Raw genomic sequence first — 14,190 nt, 5'->3', positions numbered from 1 at the left:
TGGAGCGTGTCCAGAGAAGGGCAACGAGGCTGGTGAGGGGTCTGGAGAACAAGTCTTATGAGGAGCGGCTGAGGGAACTGGGGCTGTTTAGCCTGGAGAAAAGGAGGCTGAGGGGAGACCTCATCGCTCTCTACAACTACCTGAAAGGAGGTTGTAGCGAGGTGGGTGTCGGTCTCTTCTCCCAAGTAACAAGTGATAGGACGAGAGGAAATGGCCTCAAGTTGCGCCAGGGGAGGTTTAGATTGGACGTGAGGAAAAATGTCTTTACTGAAAGAGTGGTTAAACATTGGGACAGGCTGCCCAGGGAAGTGGTGGAGTCCCCATCCCTGGAGGTATTTAAAAGACGTGTAGATGAGGCACTTAGGGACATGGTTTAGTGGGCATGGTGGTGTTGGGTTGACGGTTGGACTCGATGATCTTAGAGGTCTTTTCCAACCTCAATGATTCTATGATTCTATGATTCTATGACTTTCCTGGCTTTTAAGTGACAGATGTGTTTTCATGCCAGAGGTGTGCAAGGAGCCAGCGCATCCTGCACCATAATGTTTTATGCCCTGAGAAGACTGCAACTTTCATGTGCTTTCAGCATCATCTAACAGGCTTTTGAAAGTCAGGTCATCTAGGAAAATCTGCAACTCACTGACTCTTCTGGAGTGCAAATGTTTGCTTTGTGGTGCTTACTTTAGGAGCTCTGTTTAATAAGCTAACTGCGTGTTCAGCAATGCACCTACAGCATCCCATTCTGTGCATAACCCACTTAAGGGTTGAAATATCTTTCTTTTGCCTGGTGCAATCTTTATTTCAGCACAGCCTGGAGACTGAAGAGCTGATATTGGTGATGGTGAAGGGAGATACTAATCTCTACTTTTACAGGATCCATGGGAGGCTGACTGGCTGGGCTGGAAAAGTACATGCATTCATATTTGCAACACAAAAGCCAGTCTTCAATTTTTTTTATCATTTACACATCTACTCTACAGATCTGTTAAGAAGAATCTGGTCTATGTGATGAAACAGATACAAGCTGATACGGGGAGGGGGACATACAGTGTTTGTGAATTGCTCATATAGTCATATTTGAAAAAACACTTCTGCTTAAAATGGTGAGCATTGATGATAGTACTGCAAAAAGAGCAGGACAATTCAAAACCAGACTGGCTTCTGTAATTCAAAAGTGACTTCAGCAGAGGAAACCTAGCACGTAACATCTTGATGTGTTGTTTTTCAACTGGGAAAACTGTTCTCTGAAAGAAATACCATTACACAGTTTCTTGTGGGAACAAATTCTTTCTCATTCATCATCTTCAATCCTCTGATTTTTACAATAGACTGCGGTGCTTGTTTGCACCATTTCTGTGTAGATGGACAATGTAACCAATATATCAAACCATTGTGCTCACTTAAAGCAGTGATGTGCTGTTGAAAAACTGTCTCTCTTTCTGTTCTAGAAAAGGCATAAAAAATTAATTGTTTAACCAGTGCAGAGACAGAGAATGTATTATCTTTTCTACCAAAAAAAATTGCAATTGCACCCATGATGCCTGCTTGTGTATGATTGACAGGCCATGGGATGCAAAAATGAATGGACTTCTGCTAGTTTATGGAGAGGCAGGCTGCGCTGCGGTTTATGATACTGTAATAGCTAGCGGGGAAATATAGTTGTTACACGAGCTGAAACAATATCTGCTAATTACATAATCAGTCCTAGAAGAAAATGAGCACCAGAGGAGTGGTTATATAGTTGGTTATCTTAAATACACGTGCAAGAAATGTTTGGGAAAGGATTAAGAAAGTTTATTTTAGAATACAATTAAAAATCCATTCTAAGTAGAAAAGGGAGTGTCACAGTCAGCTGCAGTTAGCAGGACAACTGCATAGCCATCCTAAAAGGCCAAATTTTACATGCTGGCGGGAAGCACACTGAGGTTATATTGAGGAGGTGTCAAGAGCTCTTCTGTGAGGTCTGCATTGCTGCCCCGGCTCGGGGACAGTGCTGGGTGGGCTGTCACCCCTCGACATACCCGGTGGCCTCTCTGGGCACAGTGGCAGTGAGGCACGGGCAGCCCCCACCATATGCCCACGCTGGTGTCCCCAGCACCGTCCCCGCTGCTGAAATGGAGCAAAATGTATTGGCAGGGGACGATTGGGGTCCACAAGCTGTGGAGAGACACCCATTCCCGATGGCTGTGACAAGCGCAGAAGGAACGCTTCAGAGATGAAACTTTGCCTCCTTAGATCCCTCCCTCACCTAATCCCATCCATTGGTACAACAGTTTCACGATACTTTGGTTTTGTTTCTGGTTCCATTTTAACCTCTGTTTGGTGACTTTTTATGGCATAATGATCATAATTAGGATTGTTAATTAAGATAATTAACATTCTTTTTGCAATTCTCTGACAACCTCACAGGGTTTGGAAGATGTTTTAAGAGTAAAATGATTATTATAACACTCTATCTTATCCTAACTTGCTAAAACTGTAAGCAACTTGTCATCAAAAAACTTATTTGGAGATATTCCTTTATAGCCCTTGATATTGAAGAAGTGACAATACAGGTAACAATAGAAGAAACAGACTGTCATTCCTTTTAAGCAGAACTGTAATGTAAGATGGCATACACTGCAAAAATAGACCTATAACTTCAGTTATTCTGTGCATGCAGCAGCATGCACACCCACAGTTTTGAAGGGATAAGGGCGATAAGCAGAAAATATAATCTAAGATGACAGGATGCATAGATTTTGGTAGCATTATTTATCACTTCATTTAAGGAAAAAGCACCACTGATTTTTTTTTTTTAAAGCTGTTTTCTCACTACAACATTAAAATAATTTCTGCATTTAGCTTCTGTGTAAAAGGAAACAAGAAGTGGGTCACTGTACTCACCCATGTTGACCACTATTCACAAATACATTAGAAATCTGCCTTTCCTAGTCAATATAGGATGGATATATTACAGTCAGTAAACAGGATAACCAAGCATTTAAAGTCATTTAGGTTTGTTTTGTTTTGTTTTTAAAAGAAAACAAACCGAACTTTCTGAATGATGCTGTATTTTCAAAGCATTTATGAAATCAAAATGTCAGTCATATTTTGATTTAAACTGCTAATAATGGAATTTTAACTCCTAAATGAAGCTTCATTGCCTCAGTCTTTTATTCTCTGTGTTGGCATTCCCTCTGTACAACAGTTTGCATACACAGCTAATTTTAGTATTAACCTCACAACACCAGTTTCAGTCAATTTGAGCAGTTCAACAGAAATCGCGTTGGAACATAAAAGCTCTCTGTGATCTCAGTTTTCTCCCCTTAGTTTAGAAATAGTGCCATCTGATCATTTTTGCTACATTTTTCATTGTTTCCCCTATCGTGTGGTTGTTCTTTATGCAGCGGTGTTACTCGTGCAAAGGCAGATAATCCAATAACGTGGAAGTAGTTGGAAAAGAACTGCAAAACCATGGTCATGCTCAGTTTCAGGGCAAAAAAAACTGGCAACAGCATCTTTGGCTAAATTAACTTAACAGCAAGCACAGCACATAAGCTGAAGTTGCTACTATGTAACATACCTGGTAATGCATTAATATATGCATGATGTAATCATATATTTCTCCAGCAAGTCGGTTTTCTGGTCTCCAGGGAATAATAACGAACTGAATTCCTAGTAAGGGCACCAGGATTAAAGTGGCTCTGACAGCTTTCATATACATGTTGGACTCAGCACGGTGGGTATCTCTTAGCTTTGTCACCAAAACTCGGACAATGTTAAGCAAAAAGAAAAAATTGACCTGCAAAAGCAAAGCCATTATAGGTGAAAGCATTCAAATTAAACACACATTCAAAATAAAAATATAGAGCACATAAACAACAGTAAAATGTAACTTTCTAGCTTTATTGTAGATCATAATGGGCAGCTCCTTGGGAGTCAGGCCTTGGAAAGTATCTTGAATGTCTTCAGAAAAGAGCTGTTGAGCTGCTCTACATGCTTCCCTTAGGAAGCCTGCATGGATGTTTCAGGCAGGCAGGGATCAGTTCTAGGAAGCACTGGCTGTTTAGACACTGATGTGGGCAAATTTGGGATTTCCAGGGAACACTTAATCTCATTTTTATGTCTAAAGTTTAAACAGGATGGATGAATTGTCCCCTAGGAGTAACCATGTCTCTCTTCTGAGTCTGAAGGTCACCTAGGTATCTTGCTTCAGTCCGCACTGAAGATGACTGCAGCCAGGTGAGACAAACGCCAGCACGTCCCTGGGCATATGGGACCTATGGGGGCACACAATTTCTCTGAGGAACGTGCTCCAGCTTACATGGGCCAATACTTCAGGCTTGCGTATGAGCTGGGGGGCAAGGCCGCTCTTGAGAAAAACCTAGGCTACCCCTTGCCTCCACTGCATGGACCCCGTGGTACACTACTTACAGGTAAAAGTTAACACTTGGTGGCTCAGGGCAGAAACGCCAGACACTTCAGAAAGTTTTGCCCCTGACCCTTACGGTCAGCGATGCCAAGTAGCTCAGCATCTCATCTCCTCAGTCATTTCTGGAAATCTGATTCCAGCTGAGGGTGCTCAGCATATGGAAACCTGCTCTTGACCCTGGCTTCACAGAGAGCTCCTTGCGGGATGTGCTGAGAGCCTGTGGAGGAACAGGGAGGGCAGACCCAGGCTGATAATGAGGCCGGTGGGTACCCCGTGGACTTCCTAGGTACCACAGACCTTCTCTCTCTCCAGCGTACGCAGATCACTCTTTTCCACTCTGTTACAGTAATAGCAGGCATCTGTACTTTGGAATTTCAATAGACATTTTTTCAGACGGTTTTTTAAAATAAGTATGTAAGTTCCACAGCTTACATAGATATTTTAATAGCCCAAATTCCATAGATATATGAGAAATTTCAGTTGAATCTTTCAGAACAATAAAACATGAATCAGTAAGCTTTGGTAAAGCATTTCATCACTTCTTAACTACCGAGAGACCTTTCAACTGTTTTATATTTGTGCTCTACTGCAAAAAAAAGAATAATAAATGACTTCTGAGGTCCCATTCAACATTAAATCTAAACCTTATTCACCATCCTACTCTGACTTCACTCGCTCTGCTTAACCTTCACTTTTAGAATTTCTGGAAGTAACTGTGAAAAGTGGAAAAAAGGCTTTACAAAGGTAAAAATCCTCAGCTCTTCTGAGTCAGTCTATCACTATGGGATTTTTGTAGCAAATCATGCAGGACATTCTGTAGACATTGACATCTTCACAAGAAAAATAAGACTGGAAATGGCATGAGCACAAGCCAGAAATTATAATGCCTTATTCTGAAAACAGTTAAAGATTGCTCTTTTTCCACAAAAAAGTCCCTCCTTTTTTCTTTGTGGCTAAGATGTACAGACTTGGAGCATGGTGATAAAAATAAAGGTTGAATGGCCTCTCCTAGAAGTTAGCTGGCATTACAACAGCAGAAGCAATCACGATTGAACCAGTAAACCCACAATGGCTATGATTCTATGGGAGCAGCAGACTATCTATATGGCAGGGAGGAATGGGCTTCTTCACATTGTTGATGTGCAAGACTGCTTCTCAAGAAAGGGTAGAAAGATTTTCAGGTTCTTCAGCTGTTAGACAGAAAGTTGTTTCTTTATTCAAAGGTGTTCTCACTATTCACTGCCCTACTGTTTGATCTCCGAGGTAATTACTGCAGGTACGTCCATGCAGATGTTTGCAAGAAAGAGGAAGCTCAAAAGCTGAAAGTTCATCTTGGGTGACACACTGAGGTGAGCTTGGGGCTTGGGTCAAATAAAACCCTTTCTCCACCTTTCAGGAAGGTCAGAGTTACCATGCCAAACAGCACTGTTGGCGTACAAGATGCTACATGTATACCCATTGCTGAGCTGCACTTTGAATCTTGTCCTCCTACTCAGACAGCCTAGTCCAGTCCCTTCCCTGGACTAGTTTAGCTCCCTACCTTTGGACCATACCAGTTCAGTGACCAGTAAAACTTGTGCTGAGCGACCAGCCTGCACTCAGCTCACCCCGGCCAAGGCATAGCTAAATGCCTTATTGATGTCACATAAATGCAGTACATTTGTCACAAATAAGTTAACCGGGAGAGAGTGACTGCCCTGATTTTCAAAAGCAGTTAGTGATTCTGTTTGCCTCAAAATCTGATTCTTTACTGGGAGGCCCCTTTGCAGGACTTGTTTTTGAAAAGTATTGAGAACCTGTCCTTGTAACACTGAGTAGAGAAAACCTCTAGCTACTTCTGAGTTTTGGCCAAAATACTTAAGTACAGAAATTTCTGTACAGGTTAGCAGCATTTCTAAAATAATTTTTAAACTGTTGATAGCAAATAATATTCTTACCAATAAAGCTGCCATTACAGGTCCATGAACAATATAGAGCAAGTGCGTGTCAACACTCATCCAGCAGCTGGAGGGGGAATACACCATTAAAATTTATTATTAACTCAAATAAAATGTGTTACACAAATAATGCTAAGTTCCTTCAAAAACAGACATGCTACTCACTTGTCATTGAAGTATTTGGCTCTTGCAACAGCATGAATAGATGCTGGCACTAAAGGGAACCCTGAAATGATTAAAGTTATAGATCAGTCTTCGTATTTTTTTAGCTTGAATTTCATGTGTCACACGCAATACTAAGTCTCTTGTCCACAAAACACACGTATGTGAAATCACAGCTTTCAGAAAGAACCGCAATCCCATTGCACTCAGGGCCCTAGCATTACCTTGGTGGTGAGATGCAAAAGGAAATAACGTGCAAGGCAGGCCAAAAGGAGAAGCAAAGCCCAGGGCCCATGCTCTCTTGGGGCGTCACAAAGCTCCTGCCAGGCTCCCCTGCACTGCTGCGGCTTGTGCAGGGAAGACTGTGAGCAGGCGGTGTGGGAAGGATGCAGGGATCATTTGTTTCTCAGTGGAGTATTCCCTTGGGACACCAGGGACACTTGTTAAAACCATGTAAATCACTGTTGAGCAAGAGAGAGGCACATTAACTCGCATGCCAGCTTATGGAGCAATAAACGACAGAGCGAGGAGTTGCTCTTTTGGGGCCTATGGCAAGCGAAAATGTTTGAAGCCAGGAGGTTTTTTTGGGATGGGGATTTGTGATATCTTCTGCAGGTTCCCAGCCTCCGTGCAGCCAAGCCCAGCCCGTGCAGCTTTATCTCAGCAGGGAGTGGAGCTGTGGGTACCATAAATCCACATCTCCTGATTTATCTGCGAAGCCTCAGGGGAGACCACTGCTCTGACAGGGAGCTGATGGGATCAAATTTGCACCGGGCCAAAGGCTTGGGAACATGCCATGCTTAGCAAACTGGAAGTTTCAAATTCTTATTTCCAGCCTGACATTAAGAGTGACAATCTGGTCCACCCCGTCCATTTTCCTTCAGGTTGCTCGTGTGTTGTGTCCCTCTCCAGTAGGCTAGAAACCTGGAACTGGGGAGTCTGCACTATAATACTGACCCCAGTTTGAACAACCTTGCACATACAGACAGCTGGCCAGCAGGGAGAGGATCTACTGCCTTGTCTGTCCTTTGCAGAGACCTTTGTGGACACCTTTGGTGTTACTGCTGCCTGTTCCCTATAAACCATGGACATTTCTTCTGAGCTTTGGATATTCTATAATTATAAATAAAAATGTGTGCAAATGTCCTGCTGATACCATGATTAGTCACAGAGGGAAGAACGTGGCTCCTTGTTTCTTCGGGTGTTAGTGGTTTCATAAACACTTTTAGAAGAGACAGAGAATCCTTAGCCAAATTCTGGGCAAGTCAGAGCTGGAGCATACCTCAGAGCACAGGCCAGCCAGTGCTGGAGTGAGAATAAGGTCAAAAAAGTATGTAAATGGGACACTGTGATATCTCCAGGTATCTTTAAGCAATAGCTACTTACTTTACTGCCAAAAAAAGTTCTTACTGCAGTTTACCTTGCAGTTACAATGCAGCTGTGGGAGAACAAACTGGATTGCCTTCTCCTTTGTATATTGTTCGAAAATGATTACTTAGCCTCTGGCTGCAGAATGCCTTTTTTGGGTGAACAACAAGCTCAGAACAGAAAGAAAGGAGCTTCCAACCTCAGGGTGAGCTTATGGGATTGACAGCTTGAGAAAATCCTTTTGATTTGGAAATGGTGCATGGAGCAAGTCTGGGCCAGTTTTGCTGATAGACAGATTGAAGTGCAATTTTTAAGGGGCTTTTCTGTAATAGCAAAAATTCTTCATCTGAAAGCTCTGGCCCGGAGTATCACGAGTAGAGCACTCCACATGATGCCAAGGGACCTTTTTTCTTCTGCTAAATGCATTAGCCTAGAATATTTGGCTCAACAAACTCACAAGCAAATCTTGAGAGCGCGACGGAAAGTTTTCATTAGTCAGTTAGAGGGTAAGAAGCTCATGACTGTCTACGGCTCAAATTTCCAGCTGCAGGCTGGATGGGCTCTTCTAGAGCTTCTCTTGTAAAGGGCCAAAAGGCGGAGAGTTAATGAGAAGTGGAGCACGAAGGTCTGTTGGGTCTTGGTGTCACAACATGTATCACTCCAGGGGTCCCACCAACATGTGGTGAGCAGTGAGTAACATAGAAAAGGTCTTACCCCAGCCACCCCAGGAAAAGGTATGACATATCCCTTTAGGTCATGCCAGGTCCTTTATGGCACAAACTGGCAATTATGCTTAATTGTATTTCCAGTTGAATTTGGAAGGCACTCTGTTTCAGCACTGTCCAAATAAATGATTCCCTTTTCACTTTTATGTGGATGAAGCTGCCTGAAGCAGCCAGACAGAGTGGACTGTAGCTGGATGCACACATTTGATACTGTTTTCTTGCCCTGCGTAAGGGTGATTTCCTGACCCACTGAAACAATAACAAATGAGAAATTTCATCCCCAGCAGCAGTTCCCAGAGAAGGGGTCACCTGAAGGCATCAGCCTTGAAATACATCTGTCCATGTCAGATTTCATTCAACCATCTCAAAACTTTTGTAGGAGTGCTGTTATTATTTGCTCGGATTTTTATTTTTCTTATAAAGCTATTTTACAAATGTCATTAGTGTTTTTTCCAAATAAAATAATCTAGATCTTCTTGCATAGGGATTAGTTATAACAATGAATAATGAGCAACTTCATCTTGTGTTGTACATTTACCTTGATCTTTTGAATTGTAATTCAGAGCACAACCTGCTCTGGTTGCTCTGCATTGCCCTTTGGAGAAATGCATCTCTCTCCATTGATTAACATAGCTGGATGTTTAAAGTTAGACTGTGTGACTACTGCTTCTGGAATCTGGAATTACACTGATTTATGCAAACTTAAGGGGCGGCCAGATAGTCCTAATTAGATCATTTTGCTATTAATGATTTCTACCTTAGTTAGGAGGTGCTAATGATTACTTTTTTTGTGGAAGTATTCATCTAGTTTCATTAAAAAGGCTGCAGACTTCATAGCCAAGAGTTGTGTCCTTTTCATTAACCTTTTCCTTCTCAAGATATCATCATCCTATTACCACAGCCACCACCCTCTTTATTTTTTGGGCAGTGCTGCAGATACTGATGAGTATCTTACCAGATAACTTCACTGAATTACCCACCATGATGCTAGTGTTATTCTCAGCAATATTACAGCTATCTCATAAGCTTGCACTGCAGGCTAGCTGTCCCAGTTGCATTAAATTGCACTGCCTAAATTGAATGCCACCTGAACAAAAAAATGTTTATGACCATTTTCCTCTTGCATAATTGGATATGCAATGACACTATTTTGGGAAGGCTTATGCTGCAAGACATGAAAATGGAAAAAGGAAAGGAAAGGAAGGAAACATTTAAAATGACTCTTCACATAGGGCTGCCATTTCAAAAGCAGAGCCCTATTAGACTTTATATATGCAAATATGCTGAACTATGAAAACTTTGTGATAGCACAGTTGCTTGCTCCAAGAGGGCTCAGCTATTTGGATTGACAAAGTCCAGACACCTTGACTCAATTTAGGGTCCTTCAGGAAGGTTGTCTTTATTTGAGAGCTGATGATGGTCCACATACACACTTTTAATTCCAAGAGCACAACAGGTCCCCCTCTTCTCAGAAAAGATGCCATTTTCATAAGAAAAAAGAGTGCATGATGGCATTCTCATTAAAAAAAAAAAAAAAAAAAAGAAAATGAGTTCTTACATGCCTGGAAACTGTTATCATAGATCATAGAATCATAGAATGGTTATCTCGCGCTACAATCCATATAAACTAGAAAATCATGCTAATTTTCTATGTATCTAATGTAGGTATCCAGAGAGCACTAAGTCTTATACCATAAGGGGAAAGTAAGTTACCAGGCTCTTAAATGAAAATCCAAATAGGGGAAGAACAACTTTCCACTTTGCTGTTACTGCCTATTTAGGACCTGATATTGGATGCCTACCTAGTGGTTGAAGTCAGAGTTTTAAAGTTCTTCAGAACATTCAGAACTGGGTCATTTTTCTCTGATCTAATTAATTCCTAATTTTTCTCTGTTTAAGCAGTAGGGCTATTTTTTATTTTCCTGCTGTAAATGAAATAGTGTTGAACAAGTAGAACATCTCCAAAGAGGATGGAAAATACAGAGTAAATTCTATCTGCTTCAGACTGGGATTGCAAGAGATTAATACAAGTGAACATCCCTAAGTGCAGTGGGACGATGGATAAAGGTCCACCATTGCTGCTTGGCTGCACCAGTGCACCAGTTTCAAGATATGGGGACTGGCTCACCAGAAACTGGAATGAGGCCAGAGATTCATGGTTCCCAAACTGGAAAAAGCTCTTGATAATGACTTTCTGTCAACACCGATGTGGACTGGATTTACGATAGTCATTTAAATGTGAGACTGTGCTCCACTGTAATATATTGATTGTATTTATATGGCCTTTTATTGGACCCGACAGTCCAAAGGATACATATCTGCTGTTGCTACTAATTAAAAGGCAAGGGATCCCTTAGTGAAAACAGAAGAGATATACATGTTTGGAGATCAAGGACCAGACCTAGTCATGGTTCCTTGGGCAATATGCATGCGACTACATACAGTTTGCATCCACAGTGTATGGGTTTGTAACCTCTCTCATAGAATATCATTGAGATTTGCTTATTGACACCTGTATGTTTCTCTGAAATGCTTTAGAGATCACTGTTGTTGGACAAAATCAGCCCTGACAGCAGAGCCATTGTCTACTCCTGTGTAGGTAAAATTGAATCTTTCCCTTTAAAACAACATCTGCCAAAATATATTTGATACTGGATTCACTTCCAGAGAAATTCTGGTTCCTCTTTCTGCGTGCTGTGTTTGTTCACTTTGGGAGACATAGATACTGATTTTTCCTCTTCTTCATTCCAGAAAAAATATAATTTTATAGGTACTGTCACAGGTTAATATTTTTGCTTATAAAGTGACAAATATAGACAACTTTTGTTCAGAAAGGAGATGTGTTTGGATAGAAATCTCTCCCAAAGCTTTGCTTAACAAAACTTAAGCATTTCTTTCAGCATATCCCAAGATGCAGCAAATAATGGATACTGACTCCTGCTGATTTTTTTAAGTCTCTAGGCCCATCCAAATAAATGCACTCAAATTTAGGACCCAAGAACTCAATCTTAAGCTATGATCTAGTGGTATAAACACAACAATTCAGGTGTATAAGTGCTAGAAGAATTCAAACATCTGAAAGAATTGACCATCTTCCTACAAAACATACGTACCCCAGCCCAAGAGGTAATACCAATGCAAACGCTGTTCTTCAGCAAACACTGCCACCACAATCAACGTGTGAAGATAAATGCCTTCACATAGCATCCAGAAGTAGTTGCAGCCCAACATGTATTGATGAAAGAATTGCAGCACTTTGCAGCTTACCTGTTAGACAAATGAGATAATGTTACACACTTGACCAGCATTTTGCATTTAAGCAGGCAAAGATAAATGTTATTGCTAGGCTATATGAAAGCAAAGTGGAACAAAAATCCCTAGCTCTTGCTGGGTTTGTTCACCACCTATCAGTGGCAGGGATTTTAAATTTTTATAAATGAGATGAATGGAACAAACAGCCCTCACAAAACAGAAAAAATGTGTGATAACAGCACTCCAAACAGTACCACATAACAAAAAATCCCCTTCAAAATCTGTTGTTTTTTAGAACTGAAACAAGCAACTTGCTTTAGATGTACAAGAAAAACTGTGAAGGAAACAGTAACTTAGAGCCCCAGTTTGGGAGATTTCTTTTACTTTTGATCAAACTTTTCTAAGGTTTGTTCAGCTCTCCCATCTGAGGCAGAGCCACTCACTTTTTAAACCGCACCCAGCTCTGAACTCACTCCTTCGGGAAGGACAAGTGCGGTTGGCAGTGGAGATTTTTTTGGTAGGGTGCCAGGGATACTGGCTTCGCCTCTTTGCTAGAAGACAGCTTTACTTTATTTTGTCCAAATAACAAAGCGACACATGGAGCTAAATGGAGCCGGCGAAGTTGGGAAGTGGCTTCTGCCTGTGGTTCAGATGAGGTTGCAGACATAGACCTTGACAAGAGACTGTGGCTTTGAGGTGCTGGGAAGCAGTGGGCAGATGGTGGAGGGAAGCGTGTCCTGTCCACTACCAGAGAGCCAGCTGGTGTGGGACAATGCTGTTCCTCTTCTGAGAGGATCTCATGTCTATCCGTCTCCTTGGAGAGGGCAATGAGGTCCTCCACATGGGCTTCCATGCCACCAGCACCCAGGAGGGCCAGGAGGAGTGGGAGGGCGTTGCTGTGCTGGCAGAGACCCACTGCTCCTGGGGGAGCACCATGTGCTCCGTGGAAATCCGAGGTCACAGCAGCAATGGCAAAGTGACAGTCGTCATCTGCGGCCACAGGAAAATACTCCTTCCCTCTAACTTCTGCAGAAGTTTTCCAAGCTGACTACTTGGGCTGTAAGAGATGTCTTTAGGATTTACTTGTCTCTTTAAAGAGACATTTGGGCAGTTCAGCAGGTAGAGGACTGCACGTTTTGCGTCCGTGTGGGGGACTCAGACTGCCCTCTGGACCAGAAAAGCTTGTTAGCCATCCAGTGCACCACCTTCTGTTGCTGAGAAACATTCCCAAAGCAATTGCCCGAACATGTGCATTTAGTTCTGTTTCAATATTTATAGTGCAGCTTGGTGATCATAACAATATAGGATTATTGACAGGTTAGGGTATAGGATTCCAACAGGATTAACTTGAAGGACTGATTTTTATTTTTGGTGATTCGTTTTTTCTGCTCACCGCACAGGGCAGAGCAGTCACATGTTTTTTCCACACCGCCTCTGAAGAGTTCTTACAAAGTATGCTGAAAAAGGGTTGTAGAGTGGTGTGAAAAGGTTAAAAAAAAAAAAAAATGAAGAAGTATTTGCTCCTTTTTCTGTTGGCAAATGTGTTCATTAAGGTTCTTAAATCATCCTTGGGCTGTTTTTCACAGGTCTGGGTCAATACGTTTCTTGCCTTGTTCCCTCGCCTGTGCTCAATGCAGCCTCCCAGCTGGCGGCTGGCCTTTCTCCATTCTCCCCTTATCGATCACCCATCCCCACGAGGACTGCCTTGACTAACAGGCGCTTCCCAAAGGCTGCACACACATTCAGGTGGCACCCCCCCGACATCAGCCAGCTACCCCGGCCTCTAACAAGTCAGCAAACTTTCTGAGCCATCACAGCAGTTTTCCAGACAGGTTTGATAAAATCTGCTGCGTCCCAGGTTTGGGCTGGGCCAGCCCCATGCTCCCCTATGGGGATCTCCTCAGAGGAGCTGCAGGTCAGGGGGTCGACCTGAGAGCTCGAGGCAGTGTTTCCCCAGTGGCTCCGGCGGGAGTGATTCAGGGTGCCTGCACGTTGCACGCAGGCTGGTCCTGCTCCCGCCAGTGCCAAAGTCACCCCAGCATTCCATCCAGCCATCGGGGCTCTGGGAATGGTCTCGCACTGCAGCCCGGTAGCTGGAGGGGAGCAGAGCACGGCTGGTGAGTTCTGCAACAAAATTCACGGTATGTTCTCAAACCTGTAATTTTAACGTAATGCTTTCACCACTTCATATTGCCAAACTGAAAGGGAGATGACTACGGAGTATCCTTGCTTCTCTTTGCCAGCTGCTTGCACTGTTCGCCGACCCTCTGAGCACAGACCAATTGAACATACCTTCCATTTGAACTAAGTCAGTCTTTGCTGGAACTTTTAT

General features: G+C 42.6%; 1 protein-coding gene across 3 annotated transcripts in view; it reads right to left on the bottom strand.

Moving 5' to 3' along the window:
- Window positions 1–14,190, bottom strand: part of CALCR (calcitonin receptor) — a 181,647-nt gene that overhangs the window by 18,872 nt on the left and 148,585 nt on the right. For all 3 annotated transcript variants that reach the window (XM_076331504.1, XM_076331505.1, XM_076331507.1), the window contains exons 8-11: window positions 11,720–11,873; window positions 6,517–6,577; window positions 6,352–6,418; window positions 3,566–3,784 (exon numbers count right to left, since the gene is read on the bottom strand). In XM_076331504.1, coding sequence (XP_076187619.1) covers window positions 3,566–3,784; window positions 6,352–6,418; window positions 6,517–6,577; window positions 11,720–11,873 — 501 coding nt within the window. The remainder of the gene's footprint in view (window positions 1–3,565; window positions 3,785–6,351; window positions 6,419–6,516; window positions 6,578–11,719; window positions 11,874–14,190) is intronic.

The sequence above is a fragment of the Aptenodytes patagonicus genome, chromosome 2, assembly GCF_965638725.1.
Source record: "Aptenodytes patagonicus chromosome 2, bAptPat1.pri.cur, whole genome shotgun sequence".
NCBI classification, from domain to species: domain Eukaryota; kingdom Metazoa; phylum Chordata; class Aves; order Sphenisciformes; family Spheniscidae; genus Aptenodytes; species Aptenodytes patagonicus.
The sequence above is the reverse complement of the archived record's forward strand: the minus strand, read 5'-3'. Positions and strand labels throughout refer to the sequence as shown.